General features: G+C 43.3%; 1 protein-coding gene across 1 annotated transcript; it reads left to right on the top strand.

Annotated features, from left to right (window-relative positions):
* Window positions 1-1,149, top strand: l(1)sc (lethal of scute). The gene has a single exon (XM_017083452.4). The coding sequence runs from the start codon at window positions 84-86 to the stop codon at window positions 864-866; it is 783 nt and encodes a 260-aa protein (XP_016938941.2). The 5' UTR covers window positions 1-83; the 3' UTR covers window positions 867-1,149.
* Window positions 1,150-19,370: the final 18,221 nt, after the last annotated feature.

Genomic DNA, 19,370 nt, shown 5'->3' with positions numbered 1-19,370 from the left:
GACGGTAGAATATCATTACGGAATCTGATTCCACACAGTCAACATCTCTCCTCCTACACAAGCAAACTCTCGCAAGGATTACCATGACGAGCATCTGCAGCAGCAACTTCCAGCAGCAGCACTATCAGCTGACCAACGGCAACATCATGTTGCTGCAGCACCAAAACCATCAGATCCAGCATCAGCAGCAGCAGCAACACCACCAGCTGATTGCCCCCAAGATGCCGCTGGGCACCAGTCAACTGCAGAACCAGCAGCAGTCGAACATCGGGCCCATGGCCCAGCAGAAGAAGAAGTTCAACTACAATAATATGCCCTATGGCGAGCAGTTGCCATCGGTGGCCAGGCGCAATGCCCGCGAGCGCAACCGTGTCAAGCAGGTGAACAACGGATTCGTCAATCTCCGCCAGCATCTGCCCCAGACGGTGATCAACTCGCTGTCCAATGGAGGACGTGGTGCCAGCAAGAAGCTCTCCAAGGTGGACACTCTGCGCATTGCCGTTGAGTACATTCGTGGCTTGCAGGACATGCTGGATGATGGCACTGGATCATCCACCCGTCACATCTACAACTCCGCCGACGAGAGCAGCAACGATGGCAGCAGCTACAACGACTACAACGACAGCCTGGACAGCAGTCCGCAGCAATTCCTCCTGGGAGCCGCCGCCCAGCTGAACTCCGTCCAGGCCCACTCCTACCACTCCGCCTCGCCCACGCCCTCGTACTCCGGCTCCGAGGTCTCCGGCTATGTCAAGCAGGAGCTGCCCGAGCAGGACCTCAAGTTCGAGTCCTTCGACAGCTTCAGCGACGAGCAGCCCGACGACGAGGAACTCCTCGACTACATCTCGTCCTGGCAGGAACAGTGAGTGGATCTCATCGAAAGCCTCCACCGACAAAACCAAAAAAAAAACAACCTGTACAAATTGTAAATACCTCAAATTGTTGCCTTAGTGAGTGAGAAACCAAGTCCCAGATTCTACATTAGCTCCTAAGTTACCACACGACCCAAACTTTTTTTTGACACTAGCTTAAGACAATGGAAGACAATGATATAAAACACTTATTTTTTTCATAGTTCTAAGTTTGTTATAAGCATGGAAGACACTAAACTAACTAGTTTTAAGGCTAAAATAAAAACAAACAAACAATATCAAAAACAAAATTCAAACAAATCTTTTTATTCTCTGAAAACAAGGAAAATCTTCTACAATTTCAGCTACTCCAAAATTATCAGTTGAGATCACTTTCTCTTACAGGTTTTACAGCTCAAAATGTAGGATCGTTCCTAAGAGATCTAAGAAATACTTGTTGACTTTAAATAACAAATGAGTAAGTTTGAAATACTAAAATTCTAAAACTTGTCCCTGTAACAAGTGATAAGCATTTAAAATTACTTACCTTTATAAGTAACAATTCAAATAATAGATCATTTTGAAAATCTTTCTTAAATCGTAGGTAGATATTCTTCAAATATCAAAACTCAAAAAAGAACAATTTTAAAATCATAAAAGGAACATGTATTAAAAGAGGATCTTTAAAAAACAGAACAATAACTCTATCGATTGAAAAATAAAAGGGATATATGGTGTATGCATTCGGCTGGTGGAGTATTTTCAAAAGGAGTACTAGTCAAGTGACTGGGGCATCTTATCTGGGGATCTCAGGATTATTAATGTGCATACGAGAACTTAAAACAAGTGGGTAGGCAATACGAATGGTTACCCAATAAATTGCCGAATCACTCAGCTAGTTGCAGAGCCTGGACATGACTCACTATTCAGCAGGGACATGAAAGCCATGACAACCCACAGGAACTTAGGAATTCAACACCCGACCGGAAACAACAGCGAATATTTTCGTGTTTCGTTGCCCTAACGAGTTTCAATTTGGCCGGGCATTGTTAATGGCGCGTAAATTGCCCGGAAATAGGCAGTCACGCCTGAGAGGATGAAGTGGTCCTGGTCCAAGGATCGGGACTCGTAGACAGGCAGCGCGCAGGATCGATCCACGTGGCTGGCGCACCCCGCGATATAGCGATACAGCGATACAGCTTTCCATCATCAAGCTGGACGACAACGATGTCGACGAGCCGTGAAATGCACTTCCGCTAACCCCCGAGTTGTAGGTAAACCCACCCCAAGGAAAAGGTGAAAACTTTCGGGCGTGTGCCACAAGATGATGTGGAATATGCAGGAATGTCATCTAGGCAGGGTAACTGCCACGCCCACATTATGCAAATCGCCAATTGCGCTGGACACGTGCACATTTAAATGCAAAGGTAGGGAAATTGAACGCCAGGATCGAGCAATGATCCCCGGGAGGATGTCTTATAGGGACAGGACGACTCTACAGCGAACAGGAAGCATATCGTCTTGCCGAAAATTCCAATATTTTTCCTCAAAAAAAAAAAAATAATAATAAGGAAGAGGAAGGAGGCGAAGGATGTAGGGATAGGTAGTGGACGAGGACAATGCGAAATGTGATTGTATGTCAGCTTAAGATAAAACCAGGAAACGAAACGCAGACGAGGGAGAGTGAAACTCTCTCGTGGCCCATTGTTACCGGATATCAAAAGAAGCTTAGCGCAGATCCAGAAATCCAGAAGAGATCCGGGACTGCAAAATCTCAGGACCTGTCCGGTTTCGGTGACTAGGTGTCAAAATACGAGGCTAAGCCAATGTCCTTTAATAGGCTAGCCCAGGAGTTTTATGCAATCTTGGCTCACTGGCTCGTTTGCGCAAAAAAAAAGATCCATTTTCACCAGCTGATCCCCGCTTTTCTCCTCTAGATCCCTGGGTTCAATCTCAAATAACAGAGAGCACTGAACTGCTGCAATAAATTCATTTTCATCTTCTGGTCCTCTCAGGAAGTAACTTCTTTTGGTCCTTGTCGCAGGAAGTGCGTATTTGTTTTGCATCTTCGGCCAGACACAAAAGTCCTTCGGCCCTTCGGTCGTTTATTTATTTTTGTAGATGCGCCCCTCGGAAATACGAGCCAAATGTTATTCTATCATGTCGCAATTCAAAGGAAACGACATCCAAGGACACGCAGGACACTTGTAGTTATACTTGTACTTGTACTGGCACTTGTACTTGTTCATGTTCATCTCCATTTATAAATGGCAGTTTGAGTTATGTGACTTTATGACGGCGTCGCCGTCGCGATCGCTTCGCTGGCCAAGATTTATGACCCATGTGTCAAAATACGATCCCCGGCGTTCCCATTCCTCTTCGGTTTTGGGAAGTGCTCTACTCCCTGGACCATCCATTGATCGGATCCTCTTGTTAAATTTCGCACTTAACCAGGCGTCAAGTGGCAGGCAGTAGTTCCATCTATAATTCTGGACACCGTCTCTCCTTCCTGGTAGCTCGTTAATGAGGCGACACCGAGTGCTACCAGTCCACAGGATCCAATATCTATCCGACTATCCAATTGAGTTGAGTTGTCCAAGCAATTCGGTCGAAGTGGCCAAGTGTTTGGATACCAGGAAGGTGGGCAGGAAGGATACTCGGTTCCCGAATGACTGCTGCCAAAACATTTACTGCTTAAACTAACAAGAAAGCGATTCAATTGAGGAAAACAAGACATCATAATGGGTAAAAAATAAGAAGTCATTAAGTGAGTTTCCCATATGAAATGAGTTCCAAGTACTAAATATCACAAACATATCGATGGTTTATTAGAAATTTGTACATGTCTTTATTAGAAATTTATAAAACATTTTACCTCCTTGATATAAAACATATCAACAAAAGAAATCTGATGTTTTTGCTAGAGAAACTTTCATAGCTCTCCAATGGTCTACTTGTTGCAACCCCATCTGGATCTTGGGAAAGAAAAATCTAATCTCACCAGTTGAAAACCTCTCGATCCTCATAGCCGAACATCTCATTTGGCCTGTCAGCTCCACATGCATTCTAGTGATTAGCTAACAGCATGATATGATACCCGCGTGGATCGCTGGAAATCTGCTATCTACCGTCCTCCACCCACGCAATCTTGTTCTTTTACCAAGCCGTACTGATTTCATTTCACTTTTGGTTCAGTTTTGTATCGATCACTACGCTACATTTAGCACTGTGTGAATTGACGGTAGTTAAATGACTTTGCACAGCATTGTGATCTCATGATTTCGGGATCTCGAGAACTCGGTATGGGGACTTTGACTTGATTGTTGACATGATGGGAACCGGAGAAACTGTAGAAACTGGAGAAACTAACCGCAGAATCAACAATGGCGCATATGAGACAATGCAGCACACGTGTCCGATTCGATTCTCTATTTTTCTGCTTTTTTCTACCGCTGACTGACTATCCGGGTCCAATAAACTATCAGAGGCAATCAATGTCAGAGCGTTTCTAGAGCAAGCAAAAGCCAGATTCAAAACTCTAGACTCTAGACAATGCGATGCGCTATCGAAGGATCCTCCATTGAAAAGACTTCGCTGGAATATCCTGTGGCCCATTGTCCTCGAATGAAAAGTGATTTCTTCTTTTATTCGTCTGCTGATTTCACGACATCATCACCGACGAAAAATAAAAGGAATAAAAAGGAGAAGTGCGCGTTTCACTTTACAAAAAATGGTTCATTGATGCGTGGATCTTTGGATCTCTCCTCCGAGGATCCATCAAAAGGTCAAGATGCGGGAGATTCGGCATTCGGTACGCCATTACACGCAAATCCCAGCAGCTTTATGGCGTTCCTCCTGGCAGGACATTAGCATTGGGTATTCGAAAACAGGCGTGTCCGATGCGAAGGTGTCGCTAGGAATGGCCCACCACTGGGCGTGGAAAATCCTCTACCTGTTCCCTCACTTCCTTCCCATTTTTGGGAAACTTTCGGGATTTTCTTCCGCCTCGCGTGGAAATTTGCGAAACGAACAAGTGAAATGGCGTGAAAAACCAAAGACGATCGAGAACACGTGTTTGTTGTTTGGTTCAAAGGGCGCGACAAATGTCACGGACTAACGATCTCCGACAGCGAAAACACAGCCAGATATCAGGGGATATATGTATATAGTATATAGGGAAAGTGGGAGGATTTAGAGGGAATAACAGGAGGAGGAAAGTATCACAAACCATTCTCGAGTTAAGTCGGGTTTACGGACTTGGACTTAATGGACATAAACATGATCATCATTGAGCCGAGGCCGAGGTATACAGGCATATTTGACAAGAAATATTAATAGATTTATTTATATGGAAATATGTATATGCTTTTTATGATTTTAGACATTGAATTAAAGTGCCAGGCATTCTATAATTTGGTTTAATGGACTATTTAAGGGTTTTGCCGTAATCTTCTTTATAATTTTCTTGTTCCTTGGTCAGTGCATCTTTCTTGACCCTGGGAACCTTGGTACCAATGGAAAAAAGAACCGACTTAGACAGAGATTTACTAAATACAAGAAAAAAATCGGATCGGGAAAATCAGATCAGGGCAGAAAATCAATGCAGACACAAAGGCAGCAAAACCACAAAGACCAAAAAAAAATAACCCGAGCGCGGGGTCAAAATCGAGGTTGAGGTTAAAAATTGAGGTTGCGGATGGCTGGTGTCACTCCATGTCTTCAAAGCAAAGTCACCGACCCAAAACGAAGGAGAAAAAAATGTCAACCACAAGACTGCGGCGATCGATGACGATCTACCATCGAGATTCCCTTTATTTTTCATTCAGAGCCCAGGATAATGATCGAGATGATGACGTTGGCCATTCCGACCGACCCCCCGACCTTTGATCTGCCCCGATTTTTGTCTATTTTTTGCCCGCCGCTTTGTTTTTGCGACTGCCTCCTACGATGCGATAATCGATTTATCAAAAAAAGCAAAGCAAAAACCAAAGATCTCCGCAATGCGCTTTGCAAAAGTATTGTGAAAACTCCAAAAGCAAACCGCCGTCCAAGACAGCCAATTTTTAATGCACATTGAGGTGCATTAAGACGTGAAATTGTCACCATTGTTTGGCCATTGTCCCCGCTGCAACGGCCCACAGTCAAAAATTCAACATACAACAGCAATGGCAAAGAGAGCATCTCGGACCAAGTTCCACTCGGAACTCGAAGGATAATAAAACCTACAGATCCCTTGCACTGAAAAAAACATGTGAAAACCTTAAATAAATAAAGAAAAAATATTTTTTTTACTAAAAAAAGCCTAGCCCAAGCCATTTGTCTCAGTTTAGAAACTTTCAACTACATAAACAATATCAAAATGATATATCTTCTTTGTTATTTTTAGTATATTATTTTTAATGCCTTTAAAAATTTATTAACTTATTTTTATTTCAATATACAAAATTAAGGACCAAATCTATCCCATGTTAAGAATTTTGTTCTTAAGTTTTAATAGCAGTTTTTCCCTCGGTGTACCGATTGCAGCAGTCGGCGGTCCTCGGAGCAGCGTTGACAGCATCGAAAGCCATGTGAATAGAAGATTCTTAGACCAGTCGAAATTCCGATTCCTTTCAGCATTTCCCGCTCTCGATTCTGCCGGCATTTATGCAACCGAATTTTCATGGACCGCATGCCACACCCACCGGGGAAAAATGTGAAAGGAACCGAAGAAGAAGAAGGGCCCACAGAAAAAAGGGAAAAAGACTCGAAAAACTGGGCGTCTACGTTCTAACACCCCAAAAAGAGCAATTCCCTGTCAGAATGCACGTGTACAGGGCTGAAAAGATATTCATGAATACATTCAGAGATTCAAACCCTCAAAGCCGTAAAAATTAGGAAATATACAGCATTTTTCAAATATAATTGGAGTATTTCCTTGGGCTAAAACAATACCAAACAAATTCAGCTATCAAATGTTTGCCCCTAGAAAACAAGGTAGTAATCACCTTGAGATACGAAACTGCAGAGCCCCGAAATACAGATACTTGCCCAAATAGACACGTGTTTTTCCGATAATGCGGGACTATCTAATCGAAACTATGCTGGTGACAAAAAAAAATGGGAAACCCTTAAGGTAATCGTAGTTTTCAATCGCTGGCAACTTTGTTTTTCCTGTTAATTTTGTTAATTTCGCCTAGCAAAATGATATCTCGCAGATAACGTATCTTGTAGCTGCAATTACGGCTAACAGCGGGCGATCGCCGACCCATTGCACAGCAGGTCCTTTTCCATTTTTTTCCTCTTGGTACATATAATTTCGCTATACCTGTTGTTCCCAATACAAATCAAGCGCACACGCTTCAACATTTAGCGGCGCTTTGCATAGGATATCGATTGGAACTAAGGGATAGGAGGGACTTTAGGTAGTATCCTTGTTATTAATGGTGCAGCCGCCGGATCTGAAAGTCGCTCAGGATCAAAGCATTTCTATTAAGCGGCCAAGGCGTGAACAATTATGCCCTAAACATTTGGGTCAAACACTGGCCACACCCAATATTCCCAATGCTTCCGCCAATTTAGAGCATTCAATTCAGAGCATCGCAGCAGGTTGTCGTTTTTTAATTGAGGTTGCCCAGCGCAAGTTCGTGGAAGTAGAACAAGTGCTTCGGCGGTTTTTCATTGAGGACCAGCAGATCCCATTCCGATCCGACTGGCCCATCCCACACTGCCTTATTCTATTCGATCCGCTCTCCGATTCGATCCATTTTCAGAGGGGCGTGAATCGAAGGAAGCCAGCGAGACGGCGCTAAGAGCAAACACTTTGCATAGACCCCGGACCAGAACCGATCGCAAATGGGAAAGCTAACAAAGCATGGCGAATCATTTATACGCTTGCCGATCCTAACGACTGCAAATAAGAGTGTCGGAAGAAATCGATCGCAACGGGGGATATTGGGAGGTGGATCAATGAAAGATGATTAGACATTCGATAGGGATATCGCAAAAGATCCTACTGATCTTACAAAATGTTACCATAAAATGTATTGTAGATGATATAGAACTTGAGAACTTGCTTAATTATTATATGAACAATAAAAAAAGAATATAATCCCATCTATTGTAAAATGCTAACAGACAAAATCGCAGATCTTAAATAAACCCTACACTCTTTATCATAGCTCTTATATCCACTAGACCAAACTATCTCAGTGAGTACAATACTCCAACACTCAATCGCAGCAAAGGTTAAATCCAGTAGTTCCCCCAGCCCAAAACCGAACAACTTGTTAACTGATTGACGGCCCACAGAAAGTATCTACGAAGTTGTGAAAGAGTTTCGATTCGAGCCGTGCATATCGTGACGTGTAATTGACAGGCAACACGCGTCCATGCCTGTCATCGCCTCCGAGAGCAAACAAATTTAGATATCCCAATAGAGCCCAGGCAGACACCATACCATTTTACCATTACCATGCAACATGAACACGGGACAAGAAACATGCGCAGATGCTTGGGAAAGGGGCAGAGATCTCAGTCAAGTGGCTCGCCTGCTCTGGAGTGAACTGTGCGTGGAATGTCCTAGAAGGGCTCTTGATCTCGGATCTCTTGAGTTGGAAAGCAAGTCACTGACTAGTTCCCTATAAGGAACATCTATGGACTTAATGGGTCAAATATAAGAATGATTAAGTAAAGCAACACTTTGGTAAGCCCATCTTTGATTTGAGAATTATCTATCTATTATAATAAGGAAAATAAAATGGTTTCAATTAAAATAAAACTCAACGAAAAAACATCTGTATAGAAAGGTGTTACATGGCTACTTCTTTAGATCCATTAATAAGATATCCTATTTAGAAGGGATCCCCTGGATTATTACACTTGCCACCACTTTTTTTTTCGCCACGCTTGAAATTACAAGCCAAGCGGAAGGAAGTGCCAACAAAAATAATTATCAGACCATATTTTCTCTATCCAACACAAAAAAGAGAAGAAAAACGCCACAGAAATGGTGTTAAAACGCCGAGGAAAACCACAAAAATTATCGCGATGTCGGGGATGAAAGGACCTTAGTGCACAGGATATGCGCATGCAGCAAATTGAGTTGTTTCCTGCGACTTAAATTGCACACTTACGATCCTGCGGCGTGGCAAATATGATTATTGATAAGCGGCACCCCGAATTTTGTGTCAAATTGTAGGAGTCTCGCATTACCGCAGGCCCGAAATCTAAAATTTCGAAAATACAATTTCGAGGCGAGTCAGCGTAATCAGAGATTTCCAACACCTTTCTCTCCGTTCGTCCTCCTGCCACTTTCAAACTAATTAATTTTGATCCCGCAGGCGACATGCGCATCGAATGCGCTTAACAGCTTTCTCCCGGAGACTCTCTTCACGCCCAATTCTCCGGCTCTCACTGGACATGCCTGACGTAATGGGTTTAGAGCCCTCGGGCAGCACGTTTACTTGGAAGTGAGTTCTCCAAAAATGAAATAGCTAATTTTGGTATCTGGCAAATAATTTCCAGAGGAATGATGCGCAATTTTGGGATAATCCCAGGCAATGAGTCTTTGCGCAAAATGTATCTATCCATCATCTTCCCTTTAATCAGCTGTAGAGATCTCTGTTAATGACTCTTAATTCTCTTTATTCGGAGTAGAGAAAAATATATGCTAATAACAAAAATAGGGAGAGATAGGAAAACAACTTCGTGTTTACTATGCAAAATGCCTCATTAATGGTTTATTATTGTATGATACTTGAAGGATTATAATGGAAAATAAACATCCTTAAAATACATATATTTTGAACAACAAATAATAATGAAATGTATCCCAGATTTTCATAGTTCTTCCAAAGAAAATCATCCAAGTTTCTGTAAAATATCGGTAGTCGGGAAATTTCCAGAAATCACACATTACTCTTCTCACTCCCCGAATGAATTTGCGGTTGTTGAAGTGAATATTTTCGCACCGCACACGGCGATTGCCACCGCAATCACGCCTCAATTGTGAATAGTCGTATAGTCCAGTCCCCGGGGACTAAAGCCTATATATTCTCTATATGGCAAGCAGACAATTTGCGGCGGCAGATGCGCCGCGCAGGGACCATAAATGTGCCACTGCCAAATGCATCTTTATCTCGAATCGCTCGGACAATGAGAACTCACTAACAATTGACGAACGCCCACCGAAATCGAGGTAAATTGAATTGAATGGCTATCGAATTGAGTTGCATTGAATTGAAATGAACATGAAAATGAAAATGACAAGAAATACGATTTTCCTTGCGAGGAAAAGCCCGAGCCAGATGGACCCAAAGACAGAGACCATATAATAGAGACACAAACTGTGGACTGTCAAACAAATAAGATGTCACGCATCTAAAACGCGACCAGCAGGGAAAAACAACGAGAGATTCGGATACATTTGCAGTTAGATGAGACCACCAGTGCGGAGGAGTGAGATCCCTTTTTTTTTTTACTTTTTGCCCTTTGTCTTTGGCCAGATATAGGCATCTATATAGATATACATTTTGGTTTGGCAATGCGGTCAAAACATTGTCCACGAGAACAATGCCATTTGGGACCGCCCAACACGACAGGATTTCGCTCGGTGCTCAGTCCTCAAATACCTCGAAAATGAAAATGAAAATACCTTGAAATGAGCAAGGAATATGCGCTATGAGGGCTGCGAGTTCTTAACTGCCATTAGCATGCTGGGCTGGCCCAGGATCCCAGGATGCAGGGATGAGCCCCGCAGGACACAAAGCTAAACAGTTTCTAATTGAGCCTTGCCTCGGTGACCCGCTTGTTTGTTGGCCAAATATTTATACACAATTAGCGAAACTGGCACGAGTTGGCCAGCTGCACAGCATTTTGTACTTGCAGCCTTGATTTTCCAGTCCAGACACCTGGAACCCGGAGAGATATACTCTCCACTTGGGACTTGTCAAGGCCTCGCTTCTTCTTCCACCAGCATCTCCAAGTCATCATCGCAAAAAAAAGAAATATATACCTTTGTTTATATGAACACGAGCCAGACGACGACGCATGCCAGGCAAATTTTATGCTGGTATCTATTAGTATCTGGCCTTTTGGAGTTCCTGGTAATGTCAATTGATCTCTGTACTCCTCTTCCTGTTCGAGAAATCCTTTAGATGTACTGGGAATCGGAACTGCAAATGCCCTCAACTCTTCCGTTTTTCCATCGAAATGTTTTGACATCTTCTGTGGTTTTCACAATCCTTTCTCATCCACACTTTTCGGCGGAAAACAGAGGGCCACTACTGTTTGTCCAGTGGGCTGTGCCCACTTAAGTGGCTTAACCATTGTCTGGCGACCAAAACACACAGCTCTCGGGGACTCGATTCGATTCCCCACAGGAAATTCAAAAAAAAATGTATATATAAGTATGTCCCTGGCCCAACTGTCGCCAATAAAAATTGCGACTAATTTTCCTGCCTTCGTTGGCAGCTTCCGCGCATGCGCAGACAAAAAATAAATAAGAATATCGTCGCTAAGCTCGTTAGTTGGTCCGGCGATTTGCGATTTTATTTTGATTTGTGTCGGCATATTTTGCATACATCAGCTTATGCTGGAATGAGTCCAATAAAGTTGCCGAATGCGAGGGGTGTTCTACAAGTTGTCTTTCTTACTCTTAGTAGGAATATAAAATTACAAGTTTGTTGAAAAATTCATACAATATACCATAATAATCTAGTAATTCAAAATTTTAAATAGATGTTTAGTAATACTTATTTAATAATATTTAAAACACTTTATTGAGAATGTTATCACTTAAACAAAATACCATCTTCGACTCTAATATAGTATGGACTGAAACAAATATTACATGTTGTTTTCAGAATCATACGTGTATATAGCTTACTTTCCTACTCATTTTTAAAATTTATTATTCTGAACACCCGAAAGAAAAACCTTAATTGCACCGCCTAAACGAAGATCAAAGACATTCCTTCACAACTTTCCATTCCATTTATGAATTGGCCAGCCAATTATCCTACGCAGGGATTACCTGCCCTTGACATCCAGAGCGGGACCCTTCGATTGAACCTCGCTGAACCCGAAATGAGGACCAATCAACACCGCAAAGGTGGCACTCGAGAATTATTTCACAATCAATTTGGTTCGGCGGCATTTTGCCATCTAATTATTATCGAAACGCGGAACGATCTAAGAAGCCGACTACTAACTAAGGAAAGAAATAAGAAATTTGAAGGGAAAAATGCACTGGAATGGGAAAGAGTGGAAATGCAGATCGGGCGATGCTCTAATTAAAATTGAAATGAAGTGCCCAAGATGCAGGGCAGCGAAGAAGGTCCTTTCACAGGTAAGCCTCTGGGACTCTTTGGAGTTATTCTAGGGCAATAAATTGTGTGCCCGGGGAACTTAAGGGTGGTCCTTCGTTGGCACGTTCGTTTGGCCTCGGCTTAGGAGTTACAAGAGAAAAAAAAAAACGAAAACCCAAAAAACGCTACGATATTACAATAAAAAACGCATTTCTTCTGTGAAGCGATCTACTTGGGCATTCTTCACTCTATCAGGGACAGACCATTACGCTTTGTTTTGGATGCCAAAATGCATCTCACATTCGAAGATATAATCCCGCGCTGGCGCAGCCCACACACGTCTCCTTCGAATAGGGGTTAAGGATTAGCATGACCGTGGTGCAGTTACTCGTATTATGATCCCTTCACTCGGCCATTACTATTATAACTATTATGGGCCAAGGCGAATGGTTAAGGCCCGTAGAACAATCGGAGAACAATCAACGAATGCGCCACTTTGGCCATTGAAATGCAATTGCGCGTACTAATCGATTCGCAGGCGAATCGGGGCCATCTTCAGAACCCAGATACAACCTTATCCCAAAACCCAGATCCCATAGTCCCACAGCCCGGAGATGAACTCTCTTAGGGAGAAACTAATTTCATGCCCGGAGAGATCGGACCTCGGCATATAAACAACGCGCGCCCTGTTATTGTTATTACAGCTGCGATTAATTAAGCAAACAAATCGAGACCGGCTATATGGCCGTATATATACGGTAGCTGTAAAAACAAATAACCCAGGGCAACACGATGCAGATCGATGCAGTTCGATCTGCGCCATATTCGCTCGCATTCGTGCGTTTTGGCCTAATTAATTGCCAATCATAAAGGCAGTGCAATGCGCTCGTAAAGCGAATCAGTTTTAAATGCCCCAAGTCCCCAAGTCCCCATACCATCCCCTTCTCCATTTTCATTTCCAACGCATTTGCACAGTTCCAATTATTCAAGTTTGCGCCTCGAAGGGAAGGTCGCGCCGCTTTTATGCGAAATGTGTGTGTTTGGCAATTAATTAAATTAAGTTTTCAGCGAAAAGGCCAAAGGCGTGAAGCAACAAGCGTGGGTCTTGCAAATCAAAGTTCGACGAATAGATGATACTCTTACTCATCATATAATATCATATCATATAAAATCGTATATCATAACTTATAATATCATATCATATCACACCTTATCTTATAATTTTTGTGTTGGTATTTCACTATATTACTTAAATAGTGTTTTACCTTGATAAACCAATAATATTCCTGAAAACCCCTTTACAGCCAAAGTAACCTCTTTTATCCGTAGAGCATGGTCACAGGAAGTGTTTCGAAGTATCTTTATATACACTCTCTCTTTCGCTCTCTATCGGCTCGTCAACCTTAACAACAAACAGCGATAACATTTTAATTGCACTGATCTGTTGATCTGCTGATCTGCTGATCGCTTGATCTTCTGGCCAGTTTGTTAATGTCTTTTGGCAGCAGCAGCAGCAGGAGCAGCGGAATCGAGTCCAATCCAATCGAATCGAATCGAATATCAACTGGGGATCGTGTTAAGAGGCTCTAATAAAGTTGCTCGTTCGCTGCCTGTCTCCTTATCGCAGAGTTACAGGCTCTCTTTCTCCGAAGTTGCGGGCCCATCGATCTGTTGCAATTATTTATCGGTTGGTATATCTTACATCATCTTATGGCCGTTCGCGTATATTGATAATGAAATCAACCAGCAACACCAACTTGCCACTTGGCTAATCTTAAAGTTTGCCTCTTTACGGCTTCCCCCACCCAATGTGCCCCGCTTTTTCTTAATTTTCCTTCTTTCTTCCAGCGGCAACATGAGAAATCGATTTAAGCCGCCTCTTCTAGAGATCGGGACATTCATTCATATCTCTGACGTCTACATGCAAGTTTATCAGCCGGCAATGAGCTTGGGGATAAGTCCAGCAGATAGGAGATCCCGGTCTCGATTGTGCTGGTACTGGGTGCGCAACTATCGCATCCAGAGTGTCCATCAGATAGGGGACAAGTTCAAAGATTGCAGCCAACAAATGTGGGACACAAGAAGCTCGATTGCAGCCAAGATCGTGAGAAGCAGATTGTTAACTTGACCAAAATCATAATATATTTATAAAATATCATATAAGATATGGTAGGACCAACTTGTCTTTAAACTCCACCCACGAAAACATAAAAGTAATTCCAAGTCAAGATAAAATCTAAGATCAAACAAATACTCGGGAATAATCAGTTAATGCGAAAAGCTTGCCAGATAATCTTGGGTTCGAAACGCAGTGACATCGGAAGATCTTGCGATTTAGCTTAGTCCAGGGACAGAATCTCGATTTGCAAACCATTTTCGTTATCGCGATCGGAGCTCGGAACGCGTGTACCTGAGAGACTCCTGAGAGAAGGCGCAACTCCCTGGAGAATAGCACGTGCAAATCGCAACTCGCAACTCCCCAGAGCACTATGATCTCCCCGGTGATGATGATCTATGGTGATCTATGGCGATCTACACACATGCAACACACGAGGAGTTTTGCATAAACATTAAGGCACATTAGTCGGCGGCAGTGGCACTTCATTAAAACATATTTTGGCTACCTGGCAAGCTGTTTCCCGTACAAAAGACCCCGGCATGATCGATGGTACCGCAGAGATATAGCCAAAACAGAGGATGACTCAATCATTGGGCAACGATCTTTGGATCTATGGATCTTCCACCGGACATCCCATAGTTCTTTTGGCGAATCGAAGACGTGTGTGTGTGCTAATTACCAGTCAGTTACAGTCCCAGATGATCGGTGATCAGTGATCGGCGATCGCCAGGCAAATGCATAATGTATGCAGGCCAGGAAAGATGGAAGATCGAAGGCCAGCCAGCTAGCCAGCCAGCCTGTATTAACGGTAACCGGGGCTCTTTGTGTCCCCATCGAAATCGCCATATCAATCTCATATGCATATTGCGGCGGAGTAGAAACCAAACTGCAATCAAAAATCAATTCATAACCATTTGCAAGGTGCAGACAGCAGGCGAAGGACCAGGAGCCCCAACCACAACCTCAACCGAAGCAGGGGGCTCAATCAAATTTGTTATAAAACTGTGAAAGTCCGCGACAGCGATCGGAAACAGGACTCAAAGTCAAAGGCGCAGATATATGTATATATGGCGATTTGCATGCGATCGAGGCAGCATTATGCAAAAGATCCGATGCCGCCGCCGCCGCCGCACTCATTGCTTTGCATACAAACCCACAAAAACAAAGCGGGGCGAACCCCAATTCTGCAATTCCCATTGCCCAGAAGTAAACGTACTACCAATTCCAATTCCAAGTCAGAAACCGAAACTGAAACCGAATCAGAAAGGAGCCCAGTATCAATATCATTGGCTGGCGATCTTCCTCTGGCTGCCCGATCGACGACTCACGCACTGATCGACAGCGAGACACAATTCAATCATTTCGCTCTGGACTCCCTATGGCAAACTGGCAAACTGGCAACGTGGGACGACCGACGAGGTCGCTTGATCTTTAGCGCTAGATTAAACGATCAGCGGAGACAGCCACCGAAAGACGTAGTCGTCGTCCTACGAGTTCGACAGGCTACACAGGGAAAAAATTCAGATGATAGCGACCAACATTGTATTACATCAATACTTGAACACTAATTCATTCTTATCTGCATATATATAGAAAATTAACAAGGTTATCAACTTAAAAAACAAAAAAAAACCAAAATGGTCATAAGTTCATTAGTGGTATTCGAACCTGGCCCTTTTTGAGCATAAACGGCTTGTGACATTGAATTTATTTCTTAATTTGTTCGGTTAAGAAGGGTATTCAAAACAAATGAATAAAGCATAGAGAACTTCCTTCTTCATATAGGAAAATAATAAAATTATCAAAACTTTTGTATAAAAAAAATTATAAAAAGTAAAAATTTCATAAGATTCAAGCCTGGCTCTTTTTAGTAACAATACTTTGTAAAATCCCAACTACTTATCTATTTTTTTTGATTTAGGACAACTCTTTCTTAAGCATTTCCTTCTTCAAAACGATATCTAAGTATCTCTTTGATATCAAAGTGTTTTTTTTATCGTGTACAAGAGTAAATTTCTTGAACAGGACCGGATTGTACTTGTTTTTTGCTCCTGCAGCAGCCTCTTCTTGCGCCGTGTGTGTAGGTTGATCTGGGCCGAATCGATCGATGGATCGCTGGATGGATGGATCGTGGGCCCAGCAAATTATTTCACTTGCGCCAACCACTCGAACGATCTGCTGGTGGTCCCAATGTACAACTTGATTTCTGTTTCCTCTGCTGCACTGGCAGTTTGATTTGTTTAAATTTAATTATGCATCGATTGTCGATCGCCGATCGCTGAACGTTGAACGCTGATCGCTGCGTAGGTAGATCCGTTCCCGTTTCCCCCGAAAAATATCCAAAAAAAATCGACCGAAAATCTTAAGGGAAAGGACAGGACAGGACACAGGTGAAATTATGATGGTTGCCAATGCCATGCCATCGCTTTTTCCTCTTTTTCTCGATCTTGATCAGGCTTCTTTGATTTGATTATCATCGTCGACGTGCTGATCGTCAAACCGCCAAATGATGATCGATGCCAGTGTCTTCGTGGCTTCTTCATCCTTTCCTTTCATTTCCCCATTTGTGGCACAGAGCCATTTACATTTTGTACTCTCATTTCTTTGTGCAACGTATGAAGCGATCAATCAAAAATGCAAACGGCCAAACGATCACGATCGATCGCCAGGCGGTAGCTGTGGCAATTCAAAAAAGTTCCTGTGACAGAAGACAAAATAGTTTATGAGCGTTTGATGTGGGCACTGTGATAAACTACGGCCTCATTTCTTTGTATGCATACAGGATATATGCATGAGCCCCATATCTGAGCCGATCGGATTTGGATTCGGATTCGAATCGTGATCATAACGATGTCACCGCATGATGTACAGTTTGTTAGAATTTGAATTGTGCGGGGCGCATCGTAAATTGTCGCTGAGGATCACTGAGGATCACTGAGCCCAGGAGCAATGATCGAGAAAGATCACCTGAGATTTAACTTGTTAATGCAGGCCATTCGGGGCTAGGCTTTCGGATCAATCGATCGATCCGATTGCCAATCGATTGGGTGACACAATTACCGAGCATTTATTTGCCATTTCCGCTTGGCAAAAGTCCAATGCAATGTAAACCACTTGGTTATGCAAATATAGATCGCTTAGATAGTGAGCCAGTTACCTTTGATAAATTAAAAAATACCTCTATGGATATAGCCATTGGCCAGAGATAATCACACCCACGCTTTCTGGCTATCGGTTTGCTCAAATTCTGAAACTGAAATTGAAATTCACTTGAACAAGACAAGATAGATAGAGTGTTTGAGGAAGATTTGGCGCGAGGTTGGGTTTACGTTTTATGATTCCGTTTTCGAGTCGCGGGCTCGGGAGTGGGAGTACCCTTAATGGAGGTCCACTGATATCGCCGTGACCCGCGTGCGCCGGTTACTTCGGCGGAACTGTTTGCACACCGCCGTCTCCTTTAATATGTAAATAAGTGGATTGTGGATTCGGGAACGGTATGGGTATCGGGAATCGGTTAAGTGACTGCGTGGGTGTTATGAACTTGCATAACTGTGTCGACTGGTGTGTCAACACAAGGAGAGTCCGACTCGCGGCGTGTCAACATTTGCCGAGTGTGTCAAACGCGCGTCGATCAATATACGATATTACGTTGAAGACGAAACGGCAAATTTAAATCAATAATTCCACATGCCACATGGCACATGGCATCCGCGATAAGCCAAACAACAGCACAACTTCGGCTCACTTTACTTTGCAGGCACTGGCACACTCCAATTCTTTATTTTTGACAGCAAACTTATCCGAGAGATTCTAGACCGACTTTGGGCTCCTCGACACGTCATTATCATTAGGACCCGGCCATATATCACAGGGACTCTCCGCTCTGTATCTTGATATATGACTCGCCCGCACCTAAATTATGATGGCATCCCGAATCTCCATAGTGCAAATAGCCGCCAGCTCCTTGGGGCTACAGACAATTGCTCCGGAGTCTCCAGGTGAGACAGATTGATTCTGGCCCCGGGGCATCGGGTAGGTGGGTCTCCAGTCTTCCGAGAAGGTGTGCGGAGTCCAACGCTTCCAGTCTTCCAATCTTCCGCAAATTGAGTGATCCTCGATCCGGGATCCTCGATTCCAGCATTTATGTATTGGGATAATAACGCCGCACCGCTATCTAATGCAGCTGGCAAACGTAATTGAAATGATGATCCATACCGTTTTTTCGGGGGTACAGTGGAGCTTCCATAGTTGATGCTTGGTTTAAGTTCTGACAATAATATCTGAAATACTATATCTGATATTTGGTTAAAGTTAAAGTGGGCTAACTATTCCATTTAAATGTATTAACCGATCTCACTAATCATCAGTGACAAGTTCTGATTCCAAATCTCTGACTTATCCTCCAAAATCAATGAATTTTAATGTCCTATTTGATTGGAGAACCTGAAACTGACCTCTTGGCTTGTGGGTTTTAATGAGCGCCGGCTTGACGCCTTCACGCCCACTGTGCCGCCCCTTGCCACATGGCTATATCTGCTATGTGGTATAGTTTAGTATAGTATCCCAGGCATATAGCAAACAGCACACAGCATGAAGTCGCCTGAAGCTAGTTGGAGTGCATCATCCAGATCAAGGCATTGTGGCTCTGTTTCGGCTCCGAAAGATCCGTCTATCATCATCAACGGACGATGATCGGTGGTGGTGGTGGTGGTGGTGGTGGTTCTGATGGCTGTGGTGTTCTGATGGTGGTGGTGGTGCGGCGGCTAAAACAACAGCGGCGACATCAACCGTGGAGCCAAGCCAGTGAGCCACCGAACCGCCGAACAGCAGTCAAAACTCTGTCAGACAGTTTGTAAACAGTTTTCAAACCGCATCGCGATAAAGCCAGTCCCCCCAGCACTTGGCCATGTTGAACTTGCTTTAAGCCTAAGACGCGTCGACTTAGATGATGATGATGATGATGGCTCAGAGGCTGTCTGGTCCATTTCAGAAACTGTGTCCGACATTTGCACCATTATAACTTTATCGCTTTTGGACAGATTGTTGGCATGACGGGGTCCAGAGGTCCAGTGGTCCAATGATCCGATGGTCCACAGCTCCAGAGTTTCATGG

Source organism: Drosophila suzukii, chromosome X (assembly GCF_043229965.1).
Source record: "Drosophila suzukii chromosome X, CBGP_Dsuzu_IsoJpt1.0, whole genome shotgun sequence".
Taxonomy (NCBI): Eukaryota; Metazoa; Arthropoda; class Insecta; order Diptera; family Drosophilidae; genus Drosophila; species Drosophila suzukii.
This window is presented reverse-complemented; position numbering and strand designations above follow the sequence as displayed.